The 24,145-nt window shown below is 45.0% G+C and overlaps 1 protein-coding gene across 5 annotated transcripts; it reads left to right on the forward strand.

The window, feature by feature from the left end:
* Nucleotides 1–170: 170 nt before the first annotated feature.
* Nucleotides 171–23,757, forward strand: nin (ninein (GSK3B interacting protein)). 5 transcript variants are annotated; one of them, XM_086126652.1, is made up of 27 exons: nucleotides 171–418; nucleotides 3,004–3,216; nucleotides 4,800–4,893; nucleotides 5,281–5,462; nucleotides 7,681–7,726; nucleotides 7,800–7,966; nucleotides 8,097–8,243; nucleotides 8,732–8,899; nucleotides 9,248–9,384; nucleotides 9,468–9,608; nucleotides 9,945–10,119; nucleotides 10,197–10,307; nucleotides 10,387–10,476; nucleotides 11,118–11,378; nucleotides 11,590–12,563; nucleotides 13,151–15,136; nucleotides 16,165–16,234; nucleotides 16,385–16,552; nucleotides 16,624–16,740; nucleotides 16,840–16,953; nucleotides 17,025–17,171; nucleotides 17,240–17,341; nucleotides 17,414–17,536; nucleotides 18,250–18,342; nucleotides 18,535–18,621; nucleotides 21,663–21,776; nucleotides 22,240–23,757. In XM_086126652.1, exons 2-27 carry the CDS (start codon nucleotides 3,025–3,027, stop codon nucleotides 22,453–22,455), a joined length of 6,222 nt encoding a protein of 2,073 aa, XP_085982778.1. In that variant the 5' UTR covers nucleotides 171–418; nucleotides 3,004–3,024; the 3' UTR covers nucleotides 22,456–23,757. The 5 variants fall into 5 exon arrangements, 4 of the variants coding, with proteins under 4 accessions (XP_085982778.1, XP_085982777.1, XP_085982781.1 ...); XM_086126651.1 differs by lacking the exon at nucleotides 171–418 and adding an exon at nucleotides 2,828–2,866; XM_086126655.1 differs by lacking the exons at nucleotides 171–418; nucleotides 13,151–15,136 and adding an exon at nucleotides 2,828–2,866.
* The last annotated feature ends 388 nt before the right edge of the window (nucleotides 23,758–24,145 follow it).

The raw sequence follows: 24,145 nt of genomic DNA on the forward strand, positions 1-24,145 counted from the left end.
AAAATAAAAGTTCCACGGAAAAGAGGGCGAGCCCATTGTTTGGATTGTACATTTCACCAAGCAATCAACATAATTTTGACCAATCAGGGCTGGTTTGAGCGTACAAGGCTCCGCCTTTTCCTCCATGATCTGCTTTTCAAAATCCGCCAGAAGCCGCCGCCGAAGGAGGATGGTACTCACTCCCAAATAGCCGCCCAACCCTGCCGACAAACACATCCTGTCTCGCAGTTGAAAGCATTTTTACATTTCGAACGCATAACAGATAGAATACTTTTAAGGTTTTGAAATCGAGGAAATCGCGACGCGCCCTGTCTGGAGGGCATGTAGAAAAAAAAGTTTCGTTTTAGCGTTTGAGTGTTTTTTTTCACTCCTCGGTTGGACTCGCAGGGGCGTTTTTTTTTCAAGTTTGGAGAATTAGGTAAGTGTCTGCGTCTTATTTGTTCATATTTGTTTAAGAACCGCAACAAAAGTCAAGGAGTGATGGATTTTTCCTCCTTAAACGAGCTGATACGTGTTGTACGATTCTTGAATTGTTTGATTGAAACAAGTAAAAAAACGAGGGGCTCAACTTCAGTTCCTTAAAGGCCAGTTTTAAAGCACACGATGTCTGCACTACAAGGGGCTGAGCTAATAACTTCCTGCAAATTAACATTTTGCCTGGCAAATTGGATGGTTATTTTCTATCCCTTAACGGCTACTCTCCACCCCAATTCTTCTTGTGTTAACAGACGCACTGAACAGGCCAATTTGAAGTTGGCAAAGTATATTGACAGAATCGGCAAGATATCAGGATCATTTCTAAGGCTGTGAATAACTGATTAATAAATTGGATCTAAAAAAATGATTCGCATCCCTTTATTTAAAAATAAGACATTCTTTCAAATAGTACTTAATATGCACTGACGCAAAATATGAGTAGATTCCTGAATTGGTTTGTAATACGTGAGCAAATGCAAAAATGTTAATCATCGTTCTAAAGTTAAAGCCTATATTATTACAGGTTTCTTATTTTCATTAAATGCAAAGATAATCGGTCTACTGACTACGGAAATCACAAAATATTTACTCAATTTTGCAATTCTGATGTGTGGGACAATTTTGGTCTCAACTCAACAGCATTTATAGGGCACTTTCAAACAGCCATCACTGCAAACAAAGTGCTGTACATGGAGCAACTAACATATACAACAGCAACAAACAATTGTCTCAAACAATTAATTGATAATCAAAATAGCTGTCGATTAATATGACAATCTATGAATTGTTGAATTAATCCACCTCTGGTCTTTCACATCCACACACAGGGTCAATAAAACGATCCCCCCGTTTTTGGTATTGTGTTCCTTTTTGTAGTATGTTGTTTACACAAGGCCTGTCTGATAAAATATGTTAAATTCCAACTGCTTGCGTCTGAAGAACTTGAAACCGACAAGTTATTGTGACTGTGTGGACCGTATGCCTGCTGAATGAGCGACAAACCTTTTGCTATACCAAGTTCATTATGTGAATTATAGAGTTGCTATTATTGATTGAATAATACCATGTTCAAAATTGAAACAATGGTGAAAAACAGAAGATCAAATGCACATACAGTATCTCTGAATGACCTCCATCATTTTTTTTTCCTCGCAAAGTGTTGCTTCCGTATGCTTCTCAACCATGAATTACACTGGCTTTTAAGGGACTACATTTCTTTTAAGCAAAAAGATAGTTTGGTACATTCTTCACCAAACCAGGAAGTACATTGACCTTTAAGGGCAGAAGTTTCATATTTTTAAGGCAAAAATAATATTTCGTAGCACTTTTTGGCTTGGAAATCTGTACTAAAAGTCAACCAGGAAGTTAAGACCTCAAGCTAAGCTAATAACCTCTTCCTCTTTCTTTGACACAATATAGCAAGTAAATACTCGAGGTTTATTCTATTCGAATACAGCAGTTTGGTTGAACAATGTCCTTGGCATTAACCCATTTTAAGTGCGACGTTAACAGCATTTTCATGCAGTTTTGGCTTCGTAAGAAGTTGAATGCTTTACTTTGGGTTACTTTTGACCCGCACCAGCTGTCAGTCTTCCAGGTAAAAAGACGCTGTCTCTTCTCCCCTCCAATCGGCCATCATCTGTGATTATCTGGCATCCTGAGAGCTACTCAATGGTGCACATGTAGAATACTTATGTAGGCTTTGTAGACAACCCCCATTGTGGAATGAATGGGTACCCCCTCCGCTCCGTGTGCGTTGGGGAGGCACCTGGTTGAGAGTGCTTGATGGTGAGCAGCTGGAAAAGTGGACCGGCAGTCTTGATCCCGTACATGTATACAAGGTGTTGATTGTCGTAGTTTTTTTTTTAAAAGTCACGCTGTCTTTAAAGAAAAAAAAATCATTAAAAAATTGCCTTTTATTGTTATTTTTCATAAAGGCAACAAGCAACATAAACATTTTACTATCTCGCATGACATCATCAATGATGGCAATGATTCTGTCCATGTTGTTTGTTAAGATTTAAGATCGTTGGTTGCTTTTTTTTTCTCTTTTAAAATCCAGTAGTAGCTAAAAGTTTCCGCCACTGACCACTGGCTTTTCTAAACTAGCTTCTCTCTGTTCACAGCCCAGTTGTTCGTGTCAGCATAACGCATTAGACACAAAACCAAAAAAAAAAATCATCATTAGTATCATGCCAAATTCATGATTCGCCCAGCCCTACTAGTTCAAAGTCATTGTCAGTGTCAGATTTTGGCCACAACTCTCAATTAGCCAAAGTGGCTAATCAGTTGTAATTGGATTAGCCAAAGCCTGCGCAGCTAATGAGGCTGAATCAGTGTGTGTGTATGCAGCACTCCAGAACAAAGATCGATGTTTCCACTCTGTTTAGTGAGTATCTTTCCACCACAATTGGGTAGTGACTCTACATTTGAGCTATTTATACCTGTCACCAGTCACTTTTCGGCTAAAATGCCACAAAATAAGCTTTTTTTTTCTCTCTCTCTCTCTCTGTCTTGCGTTGGCAGGGCAGGTTGCTGTCCTGTGGGATGGATGACGTCCTGGAGCAGGACCAGTACGAGGAGCGCCTGAAGGAAGTTTTTGATGGCTTCGATGCCAGCGGTTGCGGCTCACTGTGCCCGGAGGAGCTGGCTGACCTCTGCCTGTCATTGCACTTGGAGGACGTGGCCCCGGCCCTCCTTGACGCGCTGCTGCAGGGTCGGGACCGCATCACAGACAGGGTATGTGGCCCAAGTACTCGCGTCCTATCCCATAACTGTGATGCTAGCTGTTGTCAAGTGATCCGTGTTAGGGGTAGTCGATATAGCCTTAAAATAAAATTTTTGACGTTTTTTATTTTTTATTTTTTTTACTTCTCACAAAATTGCAATTGATGATTTTTAATGTTTTCTCTTATTTGCTTGTATCAAAAAACAAATGACAGTGTTCAAATAAGTGCTCTTTGGATTTGCTGCAAGGGGCGGGAGGGGGAAATTGCAATTATCTTTTTAAAAATCATTCATCAATCATGTTGGTCATGTAAGCAGTGCACATCAGTGAGGCCAGGCTTTGGACTTTGGATGTGGCTAAAGAAAATATAGGTGCAATAAAAATAGTCACCATGACAAAAGAAAAACCTCAATGTATTCTTCAAATCGATGAATGATGCAGTCTTACTGTTTGCTCATTACACGTCAGATCATTTGGACAGAAAGGCTATCCATTTCTCTCTTTCCCCCCGCCCCCTTTTTTGAATAAACCTCTTCAAATAATATGGGCCTCCACCAGCTCTCGCTGCGGCGTCCGTCGTCACGACAACCGAACAATCTATCATCAGCACACACGGATGCTTTGAGGGTGAAATTGGTCAAATGAATGCAAACAACCAAAGGTTCGGTGAAGACTGTGCGGTCATGGGGAAAAAAATTAGACCACCCTTGTTTCTTCAGCTTTCTTGATTTTTATATGCGTGGAAAGGGTGCATTTGTTCGGACAACTAAAATGATGACAACAAAAATAGCTCCTAAGATTTTACGAGCTGATATCTCACTCTTTATTTTTTTTCATTCCAGTTTTTTAATTTTGGTATGAAACAAAAAAAAAAAGGAAGTTGATCAAATCTTTATTGTGGGGATGCAGAATGTGTCCGTCCAAGGAAAAGCATGCATGTCCATCTTTTCTATGATATGTGAAATTAAAAAAAAAAAGGAATTGGGCAAATCTTAATCACCAGAATGGCAATGGACAGTGACCAAGTGCAAATAAGCCCGGTCAATGATTGAATAAGCTTCCATTAAACTTGAAGAATGTATATGGACTGTTAGTAAAATACTAGCATACACGGTAAACCGGCTGGTAAGTAAACAGTCTGAACCAGTTACTGTGTCCACATCTGTTCAAACGTAGCACAGCAAGGGGAGAATGCGGACCAGAGTTTTCCATTCATTGAGCCCGAGATTATCTGGAAGCGTGCGCACAGACATCTTGACTATTGTCTAGCAGCATGTGCAGGCTGAATAACCAGGATGGGGGGGAAGTGTTCTCGGCAAGGTGGTGGGAAAGGGGTGAGTGACCCGATTGCCCGCTCACGACAATCCAACAATGAAGCCAAAAGCGGCAGACGCCAGCCGGCACCGCACAAAAAAAAAAAAAAAAAATCACCATATTCACATTTGACAGCTGTTGATTGTGCAAGTGTGGCCTCGCTCCCCTAGCCCCTCACCTCCCTAGCCTCCCCACCGCTGGCAGCCATGCTTCGGAGGAATTTACTGAATTTGGAATAGTTTACATAGATCTGCTTCTTGTCGCCAACATCCCATCGCAGGTTGACTTTGAGCAGTTCAGGGATGCGCTGATTCTGGTGTTGTCATCCGGCATCGAGGGTCCCCAAGCGCAACGGGAAGTCCCGTCCAGACCAGGTAATATTCAGATTTGTCTGATATTTCCACTTCAAGTCCCTGAAATGAAATACTCAATAGTTATTTTTGTCATATTTTTATTGTTGAACTCAACACCTTTGTTTCAGATCACCTTCATTTATCCGTAAAAAAAAAAAAAAAAAATCTTCCTCGATATTACAAAGTGGCTCCTCAAATGACGTAACTGATGAGCAAAAAAATGCCCTTCAAAAAAAAAAGTTATTTGGAGCCTTGCTATTTGGGGGGCTGGGCCGGTAAATAATGGTCCATCTTCTGATCGGATCAGTGATCAGCTATCTTTTTTTTTTTTTTTTTTTGACTCGCTGATTGGCGATCGTCTCCAAAATCCTGATTGCGTGAAGCCTCGTTTTTATTCTTTGTCATCAGAGTCACCCGACATCCAACCAAAGTTAGTGAAGGGCAGCAAACGTTACGGCCGTCGCTCCAAGCCCGAATCGGCCGACGCCATTTTAGACTTTTGCGAAGACGAGCACAATCAAGGCGAAGACACCCCAGGCGGCGAGGACACCAAGGACAGCGATGACTCGGCTGTTCCAAGGAAGCGTGAGGTAAAAAAGCAACACACTCGCACTTCGGATGCCATTCTTATCTCCCGCCGCCCTCATATGGACCATAACTATGCGGTGAGAAGTTATTCTTAGCTAATCAGCTCGGCCCAAAATGCAGCAGGAAGGTTTAACGCAGCCTTGTCATTGCATCAACTCTCTGTAAATAAAGCGGCGAGTGTAATTGCTTGGGTGCGGTTAGCCACGAACAATCGGCACAAAGCCGCAATGTTTGCGTAGCGTCGCGGCAAGTGTTCTCTTAATCTTTCACGATGATGCAAAAATTTTTCTATCATGATCTGAATGATAAGTTGTTCATGTCTTGTGCTTTTTCGGGATGTTATTAGATGCTCTTCTGTGGCAAACATCTTTTTCTGGATTTAACATTTGACTGCAAGTGATTCCGCTGGCCTTGGGGGTCCCTGGATGTTCTCTGTGTCTGAGTCATAATGCTGAGCTTGTTGATCTTCTTGGTGGATAATCCCGCGCTCATTGCTGGCATACAAGTGACTTGACAGATGCCAAGGCAGGCCTAAGCTCCTGACATTTACTGAGACCTCGTCACATTGGCCAATGGAGAAAATGGGGCATCGTTTTGGTGTTGATGAAGGGAACAGTTTGACTTTAGTTGAATTAAAAGTAGAGCAGAATAAATCAAACATGAGTTTAGGTCTTCCCCCCCCCCCCCAGTGACACGATTCTGCTAGTTGATGGTTGGTTTTTGATTTGGAGTGGCAATTTTAGGCTTTTCCGTCAATTTTACTGGTCCCTTTTTGGCAATTTTGTCAAATTGCCACCAAATTTTAGCCATGTGTACTAGACAGATGAGCAATGCTATATTGTGAAGGATCTGAGGGGTTTTTTTTTTGTTTGTTTGTTTTTAGGTGTTTATTTTTTTTTTACGTCTGCAAAGATTGACTCACATTAACTCACAAAACTCTTAAGTGAATAAGGTGGGAGCTACACCAAGTCTCTTGAAAATTCAGCCCACAAGGCCGTTTTTGCTGAGCACCATCAAGTTTGCTGTGGATGTCCAGAAACTGAAAATCTGAATCTGAAATAATACAAGGAGTACCTCAAGGGTCTGAAATAGGCCCTAAATTATTCATAGTTGTTAATTACGGGTTTCCTTCAACAACGTCTCTGTCCAAGTTTTGAACCACGTATAGTAGACAGATGGAAGATGACCGGGTCAGCTGGTCATCATGACGGCTGCTCCAGCCCGTGTCGCGTGTTTTAATATTCCCCGCACTCCAGATGCCTGAAGAACAAATGTCCATGTGGTGACAATGAACAGAAGCGTGTCCTTTTTAGTTTTGACGAATCCAAGTGACGACAATGCCTCAGTGACCAGTGCTGGGTCAGGCCTGGCTGGACATTCAACTTGTCTGGATGGAGGAGGGTACTGGGAAACAAAGACTCATCCCAGCCCTCCTCTTCCCCCTCCTCATTCTGGATTTCTCCACACCCTCTATCAAAAGGCCACTTGCAGATTCCCCATCTGTTCTTCATTCCCTCACTCTTTGCCTTCCAGACAATGGGCTTGCCCCCCCCCCCCTGACTAAATCAACCCAGTCAAAACCTCCGCCTCCAGCCTCCATTCAACCTGAAACTCATTTAAAACTCATGCTTGAAGCGAAAGAAGCAGCTGACCCACACAAAAATTGGGCAGCAGCTTTATTTATTGCTCTACATAATCAGTTGCTCAGCTGGATCCGTGGGTGCAAGGGACGGGCCAGTCAACGACTTGACGTCACATTCATTCCTAACATGCCGCCGTTCATTAAAATGAAGCGGGCGGGGGAGGTTTTGGCAAATACGAGACTGGACACAAATAACAAAATTGCTCCATTTCCCCATCAATATCTCGAAACGGGCCGCCGGAGGTACACTTTAAATCTATCAACCACAGTGTAAATTAGCAACAAGTCAAACTAAAGCTGCAAGCGGCTGTAAATGTGAGAGGAGAAAATTGAAATCACAATTTAGTTCCAGAGAATTGTCCAGCTGAGGCAATATTTTCCTGTTGAGGCGTTTCGTAACTTGAAAATCTCGTATGAAGCGACGTTCGTAAGTCGAGGTATCACTGTACAATTTTTTCCAGTTAGAAATCAGACTGCGATGCCTGGAAAAGTATCTGCAGTACAGTAGTAGCTTGTGAAATGGTTTGTGGAATGCGTTTATATCGTGCACATTCTTATTTTTGTTTCTCTCCGCCCAGCGCTGCAATGCAAATGAAACTATCACGGAGGAGTACGAAGCAGAAGGTTTGTTGGAGTTTCCCGCCACGATTTCCTGATCTCGATATCGGTCACCAAGGCATCCTCGGCTCTTTTTTAGGCCAGATGCATCTGTGGAACCCAGACGAGCCGAGTACGACTCGAGGATATGTTTCGGCGGCTCTGAAGGAGAGGCTCCAGGAAGCCTGCGAAGAGTTGGCCATATCTTGGCAGGGACGCGCCGGCCACACGGAGCTGCTCGCCCTATGCGATTATTTAGGCTTGGAGGTGAGCAAGGAAATCACTCGGGCAAAGCCAGGTGGGGTACGGCATGTCTGTCAGCTCTTCTTGTGGAGCGTTGTAGAGCTGAGGCAAGGTGATGATCTGATCTTTCTCACAAATGCATTTGCTCTGTCAGTTGAGTGCGGATGTACTCCATGGCTTGAACGGGGACGGATGGATCAACGTTCAAGAGTTTGTTTCCATGGTTTTAAAGTACAACAAGCCCGCCACCCCGTCGGCCTCCACCCCGTACAGGCAGCTGAAAAGACAACACTCCACTCAGGTAAGTCGACCGTCTATCAGAGCGTCCGGGACAGGGCTTGCAGAAACTCAAAAAGTGTTTGAAGCTTTAATATTTCCAGCTACTTTTAGCTCTTGTTTAGGTAACGATATCTGCAGTCCAAATGCAAAATATCCCTCTAAAAATTCCATGAGCTCAAAACTCTTATCGGTCATAAATTCCTGTTGTCCAAATGTGAACCGTTTGCCCAAAAACTCCAGGAAATCTTTAGAAACGGTTCCAGGACCTTTTAGCTCGTGTTTCTGTACTCTTTCAGAACTCTCAATTCACCAAAACCGGCAGACATTCAAACATCTTCCCGCTCGCCATTAACTCCCTGAACAGTAGCTCAAATCACTCGTGGGCAAAGATGCAACATTCCTCAATTAAATTGCAGGAAATTGTAGTTCTTTTTTTTCCCAGAATTGCTCCTGTTTAGGTATACGAAGGCCGTCTTTAACAACTATTGACGTTTTCCTTGATGGCGTCAGCCCTTCGATGAGGTGGGCCGGCGGATTGCCAACCCCTGCTCCCTGATGGGCAGCGTCGGCATGAGTCTGTTCTCTACCTTGGACGACGGCACCGGCTTCACTCCGGTCGAATCCATCATAGACGCCTGGATGGAGGAAGGCATCGAAAATAGCATTGAGATCCTGCAGGTGACGCATGCTAATCAACCTTTTCCTCACTTGTTCTCATGATTTTGGCTTGACCGTTTTGTATTCTTTTAAGCTGATGCCAATTATAGTTTGCAGGAGAAAAAAAAATCCGATAGCCAATGAATGAGACGATTATTTAAAAAATATATATCATGGGAATTGAACTGGTGGATTTTGTTTTAAAAGTAGGCAATTAAAGTATATCCAACCTGAGACCGCCATTGACTAAAAAGTCGTTTTAATTTTAGAGCCAAAGGTGGCCTGAAATGAGGCCAATGCCGACTGCCCTCGAATGTCAAAAGGGATATGCAGGAAAACCCGGGTGATATTCAATTTCTTCTGTTGCAGGCATTAAATTTCAGCCTTGAGGGCAAGCTCAGTCTCTGCGATCTGACCGTCGCGCTGGAAAATGAACTCCTGGGCACCAAGAACGGAATCCACCAGGCAGCGCTGGCCAGTTTCAAAGCAGAAATCAGACATCTCCTGTTCGTCAGATCGAACCGTTGTAAATTCATTCTCCGATATTACTGGATGATTTATAGTATGTCTCCTTTTGTTTTTCGTCAAGTGAGCGCGTGGAGGGCGAGTTGAGGGAGAAGGAGAAAATCCGCTCGGACCTGGAAAAGGCGGAAAGGCTGAAAACCCAGCTGGCCGCCGAAGTGGATGAGCATCACTTGTCAATCGAGCGCACGAATCATCTTAACCTCAGGTAACTTTGCGGCATTTTGTTGATTTGTCTTTATTTTGGATTTAGTTGTTCAAACTGGCTCACCATTGGCCCAGCGTTGAGCGGGTCCGACCATGCAACAAGATTTCACGCGAAAGAAATATGCTGTCAAAATTGTTGATCCATGTGAGCTTTGGCCATGCTTTCGTCTCAATGCCTTATCAAAACACCTCGGAACTCTTTTAAATTGTCAAAATAACATTCCGCGTTTGTCTCCCAATACATTTTTTTTTTATCCGGCTCCTCAAGGCACCCTCTGCCGTTAAGGTGTTCATATTAATTGGTCCACTAATTGAATGGCGTGCGGACGTTGCGCAGGAAGCTCGAGGACATGCACCAAGAGAAGCTGGCGGCAGTGCGCTCGGAGCTGATGAAGGAGATGGACCTGATCCGCCAACAGGCGGCGCAGCAATGCGAGGAGCTCGAGGCCGAGGTGGGGAAGATTAAGGAGGATGAGTCCTTCCTCCGGGACCACCTCTCCATCTCCGTCAAGGTAGGTCTGAATTTGCCGGTATTTCTTGCAGATGCAGGCTGAGAGCATCGTAGAATGTTGTACTTTGGTCTTTAAAGGAAAACCGACGTCTGGAGATGGACTTGCTGGACTGCAGTGAACAATTGACCAAGGCCCAAAGCCAAGTGACAAAACTGCAGGCAAGTTTGGATAACGTGATGAAAGAGAAGGTAAGACGTGAAAGGGAGACGCTTTTGAAAGTTTCAAATCAATTTGACTAAATATGCGTCTTGCCTGTGTGATATTTAGTTTGGCGAGCTGGACCCCGGCAGTGCTGACTTCTTCCTGCAGGAGGAACGCATTAAGCAGTTGCGACTGGGCTACGAAGCGCAGTGCAGGGTAAATAATACTGTGCTTACGACATACGGTATTATTTCATCGTTATCATTTCAAATCCACTTTGGTGGCGTTTCGAGCCAAAAAGATGAGAAGCATCAGTGTCCAAATATTTGTAGACCTGACTGTAATATGTAGCATACCGATGTGTATTTTTTTTTCTTTTTTTTCCCCTACTGGATAATCCAGCTCTTGTCTGCTCCCGTGAATTTTTTTTATCCTGCACCGTTCCAATCCCGTGCATAAATGGGAACGTTGACTCCCATGCCGTGGGAATCCCGAAAAAAGAAAAAAAAAGCCACCTTTTTGTGTGCGCTGTGCAGGGTCTTCTGAATTAACATGGCTGCTGTCACAATTGTTGGGCAGCCCTGTGAAATCAGAAATGTACAATTGTTGACGGTGATTTAGGAAACGGGGCCATTTGAGAAACAACATGCTGCCTCACCCAAGATAAGGAGAGAAATTGCATGGCAAACATGAAGCGAGAGGTGTGCACGGCCTTTGAACTAGAACAGCTTTTTTTTTTTTTTTTTTTTTAATAAATACTAAATGTGATCACAAACACAGCTGTTTACTTTTTCTTTCAGCTCAGACTCGGCTGTTATGGTTCATTTCTAAAACGGTACCGCTGATTATTTGGACAGGAATTGCAAGATCGTGTGGATGAGCTGCAGTCCCAGCTGCAGGACTTCCAGAGCTTGGGCCGAACTCGGCAGCGCTGCCCCCAGCCTCTCTCAGAGGAGCTGGAGAGCAAAAGCCCCGGCGTGGAGTCGGACCCGGGCCTCGGATCGGAGGAAGTGCATCCCTTCATCAGTTTGAGTCTGGAGGCGGAGATGATGCTGGAGCAGCAAAAGGAGCAGCATTTGCGCCAAATGGATGACTTGAGGAACCAGCTGGAGACCAAAGTAGGTCCACTTAATTGTTTAATGTTGCAGCAAAGTTTCCTGTGCATTAGAAAAATGAAATGTAATATACGTGCATAAACATGCATTATATTGTCAATATACTCTCAAACTGTGCATAAAACAAAGATAAAATTGCATGTCACGTAATTATCTTATGGAATTTTAAAATCCGACTTAAAAATACATTCAAAAATTGTTTTCCTTGATGCAGATCGTTGAATTCAACGCTGCGGTTGAGCAACACGAGGTCCAGAAGACGGCACTGACCCTCCAGCACCGACAGGAGTTCCAGGGCTCGAGGGAGGAGTTGGCCGGCATTCGCTCACGAGAGCGGGAGCTCCAGAGCCAGCTTGAGCTGGCAGAGCTGGAGCGGACCCGCCTGGAGGAGGATACGAGCACCCTTCGGCGGCGGCTCCTTGAGGCGGAGGCCGTCGCGGCGGAAAGGGAGGAGCAGCTGAGGAACCTGCAAGGGCGAAAGGCAGACCTTTCCGCTGAGATGGAGGAGCTACGAAACCAACACGCCAGTCTGGTAAAGGCTCTGGAAAAGAAGAACACGGAAGCGTTGGAAACCAGACTGCAGGACTGGGAGAAGAAGCGCCAGCAAGAGACGGAGGAGTTGGAGAAGAGCTGGATGGATCGTTTCGAAAAGGAAAAGGCGCAACTCACGCAAAGACACGAGGAGGAGCTGACGGCCAGACTTGATGAGGCGAGGTCCGGCTTGGAGGAGGAGCACGACCGCACTGTGAAAAGGCTGACCGAGGAGTGGCAGAGGCAGCGAGCTCACCTGGACGAGCAGAACAACGAATCCCTGCAGGCGCTGCTGGAGGAGGCCATGCTGAGGCTGGTCAAGGAGCAGGAGGACAAGGAGGCCCAGCTCCAGGAGCAGTGGGAGAGCGAGAGGCTGCGTCTTCGAGAACAGCACGAGCGGCGGGAGGCCGAGCTCAAGCGGGAGAGGCTGCAGCTGGAGGAGGACTACGAAGGCATGCTCCGGGAGAGACTGGACGAGGAACGGGAGAAGCGCGAAGCAGAGAAGGAGGAGCTGCAGAGGAGGATGCGAGGCCTGGCGGACACGCAGCAAGAGAGCCACCGCGAGGCCCTGCGAGAGATGACAGTCCAACATGCAGAAGAGAGGAACACGCTCAGCGAGATGCTGGATAAGCTGCGGGGCGACATCGCTCAGGAGAGGTGAGGAAATGAGACGATTCCCGTCGGAATGTAGGGGAGCCCTCTGTTTATGACGCCCCCCCGACGTACCTTTTCGAGCTCAGCTGCTCGCAAAAACGACATTTGTACTTGCGAGGTGTATCCAACGCAAACTGATGTCACTGTACCGTGGGCGATGCGAAACATCGCAACGTCGATGTTTTGTGCCACCTTTTTCTGATTACTCATGCAACCTTCCGAACAGAAAGCGTTTGAGCCTAGAATTAGATGAGAAGACCGAAACACTTGGCGCAAGTGTGAAAACGATGCGCTTGTTGTACCGTCACAAATCGAAACCAGGGCTCTATAACGCTACCGCAAAAACCGGCCTCTTTAAATCAGTTTCAAGGTTTTATCGTTTTTAGGGGAATGAACAATGTTGACTCAAACACCTGAAAAATGTATCCGTTCTCCTGAAATCGGAGTGACACTTCCCGTCCTTCACTTAAAGTGTTCTTCGTTTGAATTTGCCTTTGTACCGTCCGGAATTATCCGACTACAAAGGCGTCTCACGCCCCCTTTTAAAAAGTGTCTTCTGCTCTTAACACTGATTACATAACCACGTACAGGCAACAGACGGAGGTGAGCTTCGCCACGAAAATCAAGCAAGTCGAGGATCGTTTCTCGGGCGACCAAGAATCCGCGGCCGCGCGCTTTCAGACGGACGTTCTGAAACTGGAACGGCACTATCGGAGTGAGCTGAGGGAGCTCTCGGAGAACCACGCCGAGCAGAAGCTCCGCTGGGAGGAGCAGCTGCAGAGAGCGCTCCAAAATGCTGAAGAATGGCAGAAAAAGATGCAAGAAGGAACAGAGAAACATAACCGGGGATGGGCGGAAGAACGTCTCGAATTGGAGAAGATTCACGGAGAAGTCGCGCAGGCGATGGCGAAAAAGACTGTTAAAAGACAGTTGCGACGCCAGGCGGAGAGCGGCGCCGCGGCCGCCCAGACCAAAGAAATGGCGCTGAATGATCTGCGCAACCGCCTCCAGGAGAGTCTGCAGGCCGAGGAGGATCTTCTCGCTCGCTCGGACGAGAAAGCAAAGGATGCCGAACTCCTGCTCAGCCAAACGGTCGAAGATTTCCGACAGGAGAGGGAAGAATTCCGGAGCGCCCACGCGCGGCTGGAGGCGCAGTACCAAGAGCTGCTCTCCGTATCCCATCGGCAGACCGCAGAGAGGATTTCACTCCTCGCCGAGCGCGACGATTTGAAGCTGCGGATTGAGGACATCGAGAGGCTTCTCAAACAGGCAGTGGATGACTTTGAGCTGGACAGGGCGGAGCTTCAGGGACAGGTGGCTCTCCTGGAGGAGGAATTGAAGGAAAGCCAAAGCCGGGATCTGTTTTTGGTTGAGTCGAAGAACGCAGGAACCGCTACGACATCAATTGCTGAAAATTCCTTCCGCGAGGAAGATCTGAAAAAGGAGCGCGACCCAACGAATGAGCCCGACCAAGACGTGTCGCGACTGAACACGGACGCAAGCGAGAACCAAGACCTCCGTGCGTCACGGACTCGTAACGCAACAGTTCTCGGCGAGGGCTGCAATGACCTGGAAACGTCAGACTTTGAGCAACCTAACGACAACCCTCAAGCTGTTCTGCGTCATGGAGAAAACGCTCGCATGAGCGCCCAGTTTGAGTTTCCTGGAACGAACGGAAACGCCAAGTCTTTCTCACCCACTCCGTGCCACAATAAAGACTCATCAATTGGGCTCTCTGGAGCTTTGGTTGAGCGCAAAGAAGAAAGTGGCCCTGAAGATGTGCCCGCCTCGACCACGGAAAACCCCTCACATCACGATCGGTGGGATACAGAGACCGCTTTTGCTTCCTTGGTCATCGCGGATCCTTGTGAACAATTTCGAGACGATGCCAAAGCTGATCGTGGTTCAGAATCTTACTGGGATGATTTAAACGGGGAGCGGGCAGAGGTTCGTCCGAACTATGTAGACGCTGATGATGAACTTCAGGATTTGACTCTTTTCGAATTGCAAACTTCATACCGGCAAAGCAGAGAAGAGAGTGTTCTCCTTCAGGAGAAGATCCTTTTGCTCCAGCAGAAGAGCGAGCTCCTTCAGAGTCTTTTGGAGCACAGCAGCAAGAAGATCCAAACGGGCCACGAGTATCTGGAGGAAAACTACAGCCTCAAAGTCAAAATGTTCGTGCTGTTGGAGCACATCAAAGCGCTGCAAGTCGAGGCCTCTGAGCTGAAGGAGCTTCAAGCTCGCTACGAAGACCGCGTGCGCGAGAACGCCACCTTGAAGGGGCAAAACAACGAGCTCAAAACCAAGATTTGGACGCTGCAGAGCCGGATGAGCGATGAGCGGGTTTCTCTCACAGACGACATCGGCAGGATTCGGCAGGAGAACCGCAAGCTCTCAGAATTGTTCCTTGAGTTTGAAACGCGGAGGAACACCTTGGATCCCGTTTTCCCCCAGAGCAGAATTTCGGAGTCCTCGCCCGTTCGGGACAGCTGCGGTGAGTTTGCTGCACGCGCCGCCAAACTTCACCGGGGCGTCTCGGAGCCGCGAGCCGAGATTGACACCGCATGGGCCAATAGGTAATGTGGAGACCACCTTGGAGCCTTGTCCCCAGATTAGTTCCGTGGCCTGCCCTTGATCCCCGCCCGTCATTCCCTTCATGTGCCTGACAGTCCTGTGACTAGAACCCAAACTGCTCCTAAATCCCACGTGTGTGATGATGGTGGTGCTGCCCCCACTGCACGGAGACAAAGTTGCAGGAGGCAACCAAAAGTGGCAAGAACCGAAGCAACCATTTGGATTGGTTTCTACGGCAGTAGCGCAAAGTCTCTGTCTAAATTCGGAGCTTTGCGGACTTGTGATTTAGCTGCTTAGATTCCCAGATGGGTGACTCTCAAACTGGGGTTTCCGGATCAACTGGGGCCTGCGAGATTATGCCTAATAAATTTTGACGCAGGATTTTTTTGGGGGGGGGACAAAAAAACATTGTCTACATATGGAACTGGTGTGCTTAATAACACAAACAGATTTCACCAATTTGGGAGAATTTGAAAAACTTTTATTTTGACATGAAACACAAATCTGACATTCCTGCATGAATTGTCATTTAACCCTCCTGTTGTCCTCATTTCCTGTACACACCCTGTGTCCTCCGGGTCAAAATGACCCATCTTCACTAAACCCCCCAAATAAGCAGCTAAATTGAATTTTAAGAACAAAAGGCAAATTTTGTCAACATTCATAAAGTAGCAGTCTTTTTTTTCTTTTTAAAGATTGAATCGATAATCTTTTCATTCTCATCAGATTCTTTTATTTTCTTGACCAAATATTTTTCGGCTCTGATCATAATGATTGACTTTTTTTTTTCCTTTAAAACGAAGACTACGGCTTTTAAAAATCAAAACTACCTTCATTCATATACATTTACCTCATTTTTTTTTCCTCAAGAAAACTCTATTATTATTATTATTATTATTATTATTATGAGTTATGTTTAATTGCTTTCGGGATTGTGACTGTCCCCTTTAGGGAGTCCCTGAATCCAGAAACTATGAGAACTGCTGCTGTTAGATCGCGATTTAACACACATCTCATGATCCATTTCCAGATTGAAACTGGAGCAGCTCAACCAGGGCAAAGTTGCCGCCGAACAGCTTGCAGAGAATCTCAACAAAGAGGTGAGACAAAAATATAAGAATGCAGATCTTCATTGACGAGTTGCGGTCGATCGGAGCTCCGGGTTGCCTTCTAGATTTGGATTTGATTAATTGTTCGGCCCGGGTCAAGACATCATTTGGGGCGCGTTTTCACGAAACGACACGTTTCAGATATCCGACCTTCGCTCGCAAAGCCGACGTCTCCGCGCCGAGAACGGGATGCTGGCTGAGAAGAATGCCCGCAGTCTGGCCGACGCGGACGAGCTCAAGCGGCAGCTGGCCGCGCTGATAAAAGACGAGGAAAAGCAGGAGGCGTTCACCGGCGAGGAGAAGAAAGAGGTGAGCGCGCGGTCGTCGCGGCGACGCGGCGGATTCCACCTCGCGATTAACGGCCGGCCCGCGTTGTTAAGCTGGCAGCTTGCGTGCGCGCTCTGGAGGCCGAGTTGACCAAAGCTGTGAAGGACGCAGCCAGGCTGGAGGACAGAAACGCCGAGCTGGCCCAGCAGGTGTCCGGCCTCGAGGAGAAGGTAAGGCACCTCGGGTCGAAGACCTCCTGCTGTCTTTCCGGAGCAAACTCAAAAGGTTCATGCGTGCGTCAGCATAGCTTCTCGCCTTTTTGCGTGCAGCTGATGGAGGCGGACTCGATGGAGAATCCTCTCAGCCACCCGACGGCCGGCCGAAAAGATGCGGCCAAAGAGACTCGGGGTCTTCGCAAGCAGCTCGCTAAATTCCAGGAGAGGGTAAAGACTTTTTTGGCTTCCTTCTTCTTTTTGGCTTCCGACTTATTTTGTTGTCTATTTCCACATCCCAGGTGAAGAGCATGGATGACACCCTCCAGGCCCTGAGTCATCAGAAGGCTTGCCTGCGGTCGGATCTGCACACGGTGCAGCAGGACCGAGATTCCCTCCGCCAGGAAGTCGCCGTCCTGCGCAAGCAGCTGCAGAACGCCTCCGACAAGGTAAGACTTGTTGGACCCCGTCCACTGACGACGGTGCCTTTGTATTCACAACTTTTGTCCTCCGCAAGAACCATATTTTGGAGCTGGCCTTGCACGAGTCGCCCATCCAAAGTCCCAGCAGGAAGCTGCAAAGAGACGGCGCGCTACAGCCGAAGGAACAAGACGACAAGGTTTCAAGTCCCAACTCGATGCTTGGATCCTGCGCGTGGGCGCGAACGTAACCGTGGTGTGACTGCGCGCAGGTCAGCATCCTGTCGCTGAAGCAGCAGCAGCACAAAAACTGCCAGGCGATGCTGCTCAAAGCCTTGGAGAAGGAGAACGCCTCCCTCAAGCAGGAAGTGGATGCCCAGAAGCTGCTCATCCAGGTATCAAGGCACTGTTTTTTTTTTTGTCCATCTTCCTTCCATTCTCCGTTTTAGTTTTACATCATTTCTTTCTGACTTCTTTGTGCCTTCCTTCTTCACAGACCTGTTTTTTTTCTGGCATCTGTTCCATCCTGACCTCTTTCTTTCCTTCCTGCCTTGTTTTCCCTCAGACTTGCTTTTTACTCGTGCACCCTTCGATCCCCAAATGTTGCATCATTGAAACCTTGCCTGCCTTCATTCATTCCCTGCTTACATCATGCCTGTTTTTTTGTTGTTGTTTTTTTATGCATCCTTCCTTCTCCCTACCTTTCTCTTTCTTCCTTCCTTTGTCACAATTTCTTCCTTTCTTGAACCTGCTTTTCTGGCTTCCTTGGTTCCATTCTTCCGTCCGTAAACCTGCTTTTTTTTTCTTTGATGAAAAAAACGTCTGTTCAACCTTCCTTTCCTGGGAATTGTCATTCTTGTACACCTACTTACATCTGTCCTTTTGCTGACAGCTACATTTCTGCCTTCCTGACCTACCCTCTCCTACCACAAACCGTATTTTTTGTCTTCCTTCCTTTGCCTCTAAACCCTCTTCTTTGTTTTGCATCTCTCCGAATTGACCATCACTCGCCGGATCTGTAAAAAGAGAAACAAGATCAATTTAGAAGGCGTTCTCCTACTTTTGGTCCACCGCCGTCATCTCATTGCTCGGTGTGTTTTAATGCCAGGACCTCGCGGCCAAGGAAGGACATGCACAGCTGCAGGAGGAAAATGAGGCGCTCAAGGCCGAACTAGCTCAGCTCACTGCGAAACTCCTCGAGGTTGGCGATTCAATTAAAACCGTGTTCCAAATTAGGAGGCAGAAAGCTGTTTTTTGTTCATTTTCCTAAATAGTCAACGTGATTCACTCTGAATATTTTTTTGTAAATATATATATATTTTTATTTTTATCGTGGTAATAGAGCACAAAAGTTTGCATATCCCTAATTCTTTTTTTCTTTTCCCTTTGTTAGACATACCAGGTTCACTTCACCGGACTCTTGCCGACGTCGCTGCACAGGACGGCAAGAGGACATCGTTCAGACGCCGACGTCGGGCAGGTACGATCATATGATCGTGACACATTTGGGTATTCGATGTCTGTTTGGAGGCATTTTCACAACCACCTCACACAAGTTTCATGCTGTTGTGTTGAGTCGACGACTCGCTCATAATGGCACTACCTGGATGTTTTGTCGAGATGTAGGAATCAGAATAGGATCCACTTTGCATTCATGCTTCCTTCCACTCAACTTCCATTCGCTGATACGTTCGGGATTGTAAGAAAGAACCCATGTCAAAAATAAAGCCCTGCCGATCATTGTTTCATATTTCCTGAATGGTATGCGGTGTTTGCAGTCCTCGTCTTGTTTCACAGGTCCATCTCCACGTTTATTGTGTGTGTTTGTTTGGTGGGGGGGTTTGGTGTTTCGCTTTTACACCTGCTGGATTTTCCGTTTCGGTACTTTTTGGTGTGTTCAAACCTCCATCTCTTCCCCATTTGTCATTGTTCTTATGCTCCTGGTAGAGCAGCAGCACTTAATCACCAATTCGGTGTTTTGCTTTTTCCATATTCTGTTATGTTACAGCCTTATTCTAATATGGATGGAAATCAAATTTTCTCACTCAAAATTTTACACACAAAACCATTTAATGAAAACGTGATGTTAAAAAAAATGTTGTTTGAGAATGTATTAAATGAAAAATAAAATCAAGAAATCGTATCTACTCTGCCACAAAAAAATGCTCGATTGTTTTCCGATGCCACACACTCGTTAGCTGTGGATTTTGAGCCGATTGGGTTACTTTAACCCAAGTTTTTGGTTCGTTAACTTGATCCAGCAGATTGAAGATTGGATCTGGGTGGGCTGGAGAGTTGCAGCTTGTTGCCGTTTAGCACTGAAGTCGAAGCAATTTGTAATGCATCATTCTTAAAAAACGTTGGTAAAAATGAGTGGCTTTCATCATAAAGGGCATCCAGTGGAAAAAAAAAACGGTGCCGCGGATAACATTCAAAGTAACATGCCTTGGCAACGCCTGACAGGGAAATGTTGCCGTCGCTTCTTCTTCCGAGAAAATGTCGATAATAAAATGTAAAAATATTTTTAAACTGATCACCCGCTGACCCATTTTTTGCTAGCCTTAACTCGTCAGCATGGGGTCGTTTTTACTCCTTCCCAATGCTGGAAATCTGAGGAATTCTGTGTAGAGATGAAAAGACGGGATAGCTAAAAGACAATGGGCCAAGCTGCTCAACGATAGGCGTGTTAAGCTTGTGGCAGTTGGGTCAAAAAAAAGACACGAGGTCATAATCATTGTTCAAATGTGGCCATGTAACATATTCAAATGTGGAAAAAGTAATGCACTGCTTTGGTTTGGTTTATGTGTGACTTTCCGGTTGGCTAAACTTTGTAGCCATCGTTGACGTAAAAAGACCGAATGTCCGACTGGTAGAGACTAGCCGCTAGAAATCTTGGTTTGAGATTAGCGAGGCTGGAGCTGTGGTGAAGTGTACCCTGCCTTTTTCTCCCCAGGGAGCCGCGGCGGAGCAGCGAGCTCACACCAACGCGGAAGGCTACCGGCGGCTCGGCGGACTTTAACGCCACTCTCTTCTTCTATCTGCCAAGATGGCCGCTCCGTACTTATCTTTTTATTTGCGGCGTCCTCATAAGAGACTCGATGACGACGCAAATATGTGAACGTGTCAATGCATTGCACCGCTGCTAGGTGGCGCCAACGTTTCCCAATGGCATTTCAATGGAGATGATCTCGAAAATGTTTCGTGTTGTTTTGATCCAATGCTCTTGTTCTCGTCCATTTCATTAAACGCAGCGTATGCTTTCTGCGCATAATGCGAATGGGATTGTTTGCTCATGATCAGGCATGACAAAGCTTCCGAGACTCAGCTAGCCATCCAAATATTTAGTTACACGGGTCCCACGACTGTTCGGGTTTCTTTTTTTGTTTGGCCTTTTGAGAATTTGACTTGCACATGATGTTGATGAATGTTTGTTCAAGCTGCAGTTTTTTTGTTTGTTTGTTTTGTTTGTCATAAGGGGCTTTTTCCCCTGTTTTGCTGCTGTACCACTAAAGGTGGATCACCATTTTTTTTTTTTGTAGTTGGGTTTTCAAGATGAGAAGAAGAAACTGTTAAATTATCTCACACACACACACCTCGGTTGATTTTTGAATGTTAACGAGTTATTTATTTATATATGTTGTAGTCACATGAGACATGCATTCACGTTTTTTAATTTATTATTATTTATGAGTATGTTATTTAATTTATTCATTTTGGGGGTAGATTCCATGATTTTTGTATTAATTTTGTTTTTTTATTGCACATTTCCCTCCCATATTGATGGTACAGCGTTTCCTATCGCAAGTGACAAATGTTGCCAAGGTTACCAAAATGAGGTGTATGGACTCAGATTTAGCCGTTGAGCCAAGTTCTTACTTGGACCGACAACCAGGTGTTCACCGAGAAGTATAGCTCCTCCGTTGGTCTTGTACATATTTTCTCATTTCCACTGACTAATTTTGATGAGGTTACCAAGATGATCATTAGGGTACCGACTTTAAATGATTGGGGAAAGGATGGATTTGGATTTACCTGTTCATATATGCTGGTCCTCCAGTTTTCAACTAAAACAATAGTTCCTGGATGTATTCGGTCCATATTTTCTTGCTTCCATTGACAAATGTTTTAAAACAAACAATACCAAAATAATTGTTGGGGCACCGACTTCCAATGACCGAGGGCGGAATGGATTTGTTTTTACCCGTTCACCTGCGCCTATTGCCCAATTCCCACATATGAGCTCTTGTTCCTGGATCATTTGTACTTTTTTTTTTTTTTTTTTACTCCACTGACATTTTTTAAAATCTTTTGAGCGCACTATTTCGTAACTCCCATTTTATTTTTCATGTTATTCTTTTTCTGAAATGTAACAGACATGATGTGATGGAATCGAATAAAGTTTCCAGCAAATACAGGTCAGGTTGGTTTTGTTGTTGTTGCTTTTCCTTGAAATGCTCCCACTTCAGTCTTAATAATAATAACAGTAATGAGAATTAGCATTGATAACTATTTTTTATCTAGGATGACCCCGAACGCCGGATGGAGCGCATGGAGGAACGAATGAAGGAAATCGAGGCATCGCTACGTAACGTCAAGCTGCTTCTCAGAGAAAAGGTGGCTCAGCTCAAAGAGCAGGTCAGAACCTTTTTTACAAAGTTGTGATGCATGTGTTGGTTTAGTACACATTTTATTTTGGTTTGGACTGCTGCCGTTTAGTTTGCTACGGAGTTAAAAAAAATACCGGTGAAAGCATCTTGTATGTCTGTTTTTTTTGGTTTCGTCCAAGTTTTCGTGCAATTCCAACAGCTGTATTATGAGAAAAGACTTTCTGTTTGGTGAAAGCGTACAGCCACTGTGCCACCATTCAGAGTCCAACATGGGTATTTCTGGGTTGTCCTAGTACACATTAGGCCAGGGATAGTCCCCCCCCCCCCCCACTGAAAAGTGCTTTCGTGCATAAAATTGTCAAAAAATAAAATGCACGACCGCCCTCCTATTCTGTGTGCATTATGAGAAGATAACTCCTGTTACTCTTGAGACAATTATCGTCCCAAAGTGTAATTTGCCAACGTGCTTAACATTGATCGACTTTTCCCAGGTGCACAAGAACACCAGAGCGGACGTGCTGATCCGAGACTTGTACGTGGAGAACGGTCAGCTACTGAAGGCTCTTGAGGTGGTCGAACGGCGGCGCAGATCGGCGGAGAGGACCAAGCAACTGGCAGAGGACGACACCTTGACGCCCCACACGAGAGTATGTGGTCCAAGCCCCCGGCCTCTCCTCTCGCCATCTTACAACTTTAAGTGCGCATGATGTACATGTGATTGTTTTGTAATGACCTAAACGTCAGTATTACATCCATTAAATATGCAGTCGTTTTTGTATTCTATATTTTACATGGATTCATTAACTCATTCACTCCCAAAGACGATTTTAAACGTCTTTTCAGACTTGGTCCAGAATTGGCTGGTACTGAATGAGTTAAATGTATTGCACTTGTATACGAAGTACCACCTCCTCCACAAGGTGGTGCAAAATACTTTTTTTTTAATAACTTTGATAACCTGCCAACTCGATTGTATGTTTGTTGTAATTGTCATGAAAGCTCACAGTGAAATTGTAAAGCGTAAAATGACTTTATTTTCTTAGTATATTTTTACATTCTTGCAAAATGATGACATTCTCTTAAATTTAGATCTCAAGATCGAGATATTTTGACTTCATTTACTTTTGCCTTAAGAATTATGACTATACTGTCCAAATATTTAGACTTACAGTACAGTAACTTCACAACCATAAATTTTTTTTTTCTGGCGTTTATCCCCCCCCCCCCCCCCGCTAATGCAGCCCTAATACTTAGTTGATAGTAAAGTACAACAAAATCAAACATGCCATTTTCTATGTATGTCCATTATTATTGAGCTATTATCGTCTAATTCTCTGGAAAAAGAGACGCGTGAAAAAAAGATGAAGCACTTTTGACTGTAACAGTACATCCACCAAAGCATCCACTGATTTAAGTATCGTTCCCCACCCCCTGAAAAAAAAGACTGGAATTCCAGGTCAAAAGAACAGTAGTCTGTATACAGCTTCCCTTGTGAGGAGGCTTTCAGTGTGTCATTTGAATAGATACAAGCGCTCTTCTGTCCAGCGCATAACTTCCAAATCACGAAGCTGCCTGATGGCTGATGTTCATACGCTTCAAACATCATCACAACACATCATGTACATACGATGTATAAGTAGTTTTAAAAATGTATGACAACACTATGTTGCACTCACTATAAATGCCACATGTATTGTAATGGGTAATGACATGTTGCAGAAAAGTGTTTATAGGTACAAATCCATACATTTTTATGGATGATGTAATGTTGATGTTTCTGTCCAATGATAAGCACGTTTAAGCCTTTTTTTTCTGTTCACGCTTTTTGGGGGTATGCTTTCCTCCAAATATGCATTTTCCACTATTTGTGTGTGTGTATTTCCCTCTATTTTGTATATATTTGTTTTTTCTCATTTAAATTTTTGTTTTGGCATTTCGTCCCAATGTATTTTACACAATGTTTCCCTCGTGTTTTTACATGCTTTTCATCGGACGCCAGCGATGTTGGTTACTGCAGCAAATTAAAATATTATATTCAAATTGTGTTGATCCTTAATTTCGTCACATGGATTAACATTTGTAATTTTAACACAATCCTCCTGGGTGGAAAAAAAAGAATTGGTGCAGAAATTTTGATATAAATCTTTTAATTATATTTGAATTGTCATTGCTGTATGTTTTTATCAGTAAAACAATAGAGTGCTGTTTTTCTGATTTAATTTAAAAAATAGACAATGTAAAAATATTGGGGGCGTCGTTTTGACATTTTCAGACGTTGAATTGGACATAAATCGAGATGTCCACATTTATTTTTGGTGATCATTGAGTTTGTGGGCGACGTTTTGTGCGTTTTAGACTGTCCGTTTAATTTATTTTGCGAGGGCAGGTTGGGTGAAA

The sequence above is a fragment of the Hippocampus guttulatus genome, chromosome 13, assembly GCF_054856545.1.
Source record: "Hippocampus guttulatus isolate MCC_2025c chromosome 13, RoL_Hgut_1.0, whole genome shotgun sequence".
Classification (NCBI taxonomy): Eukaryota; Metazoa; Chordata; class Actinopteri; order Syngnathiformes; family Syngnathidae; genus Hippocampus; species Hippocampus guttulatus.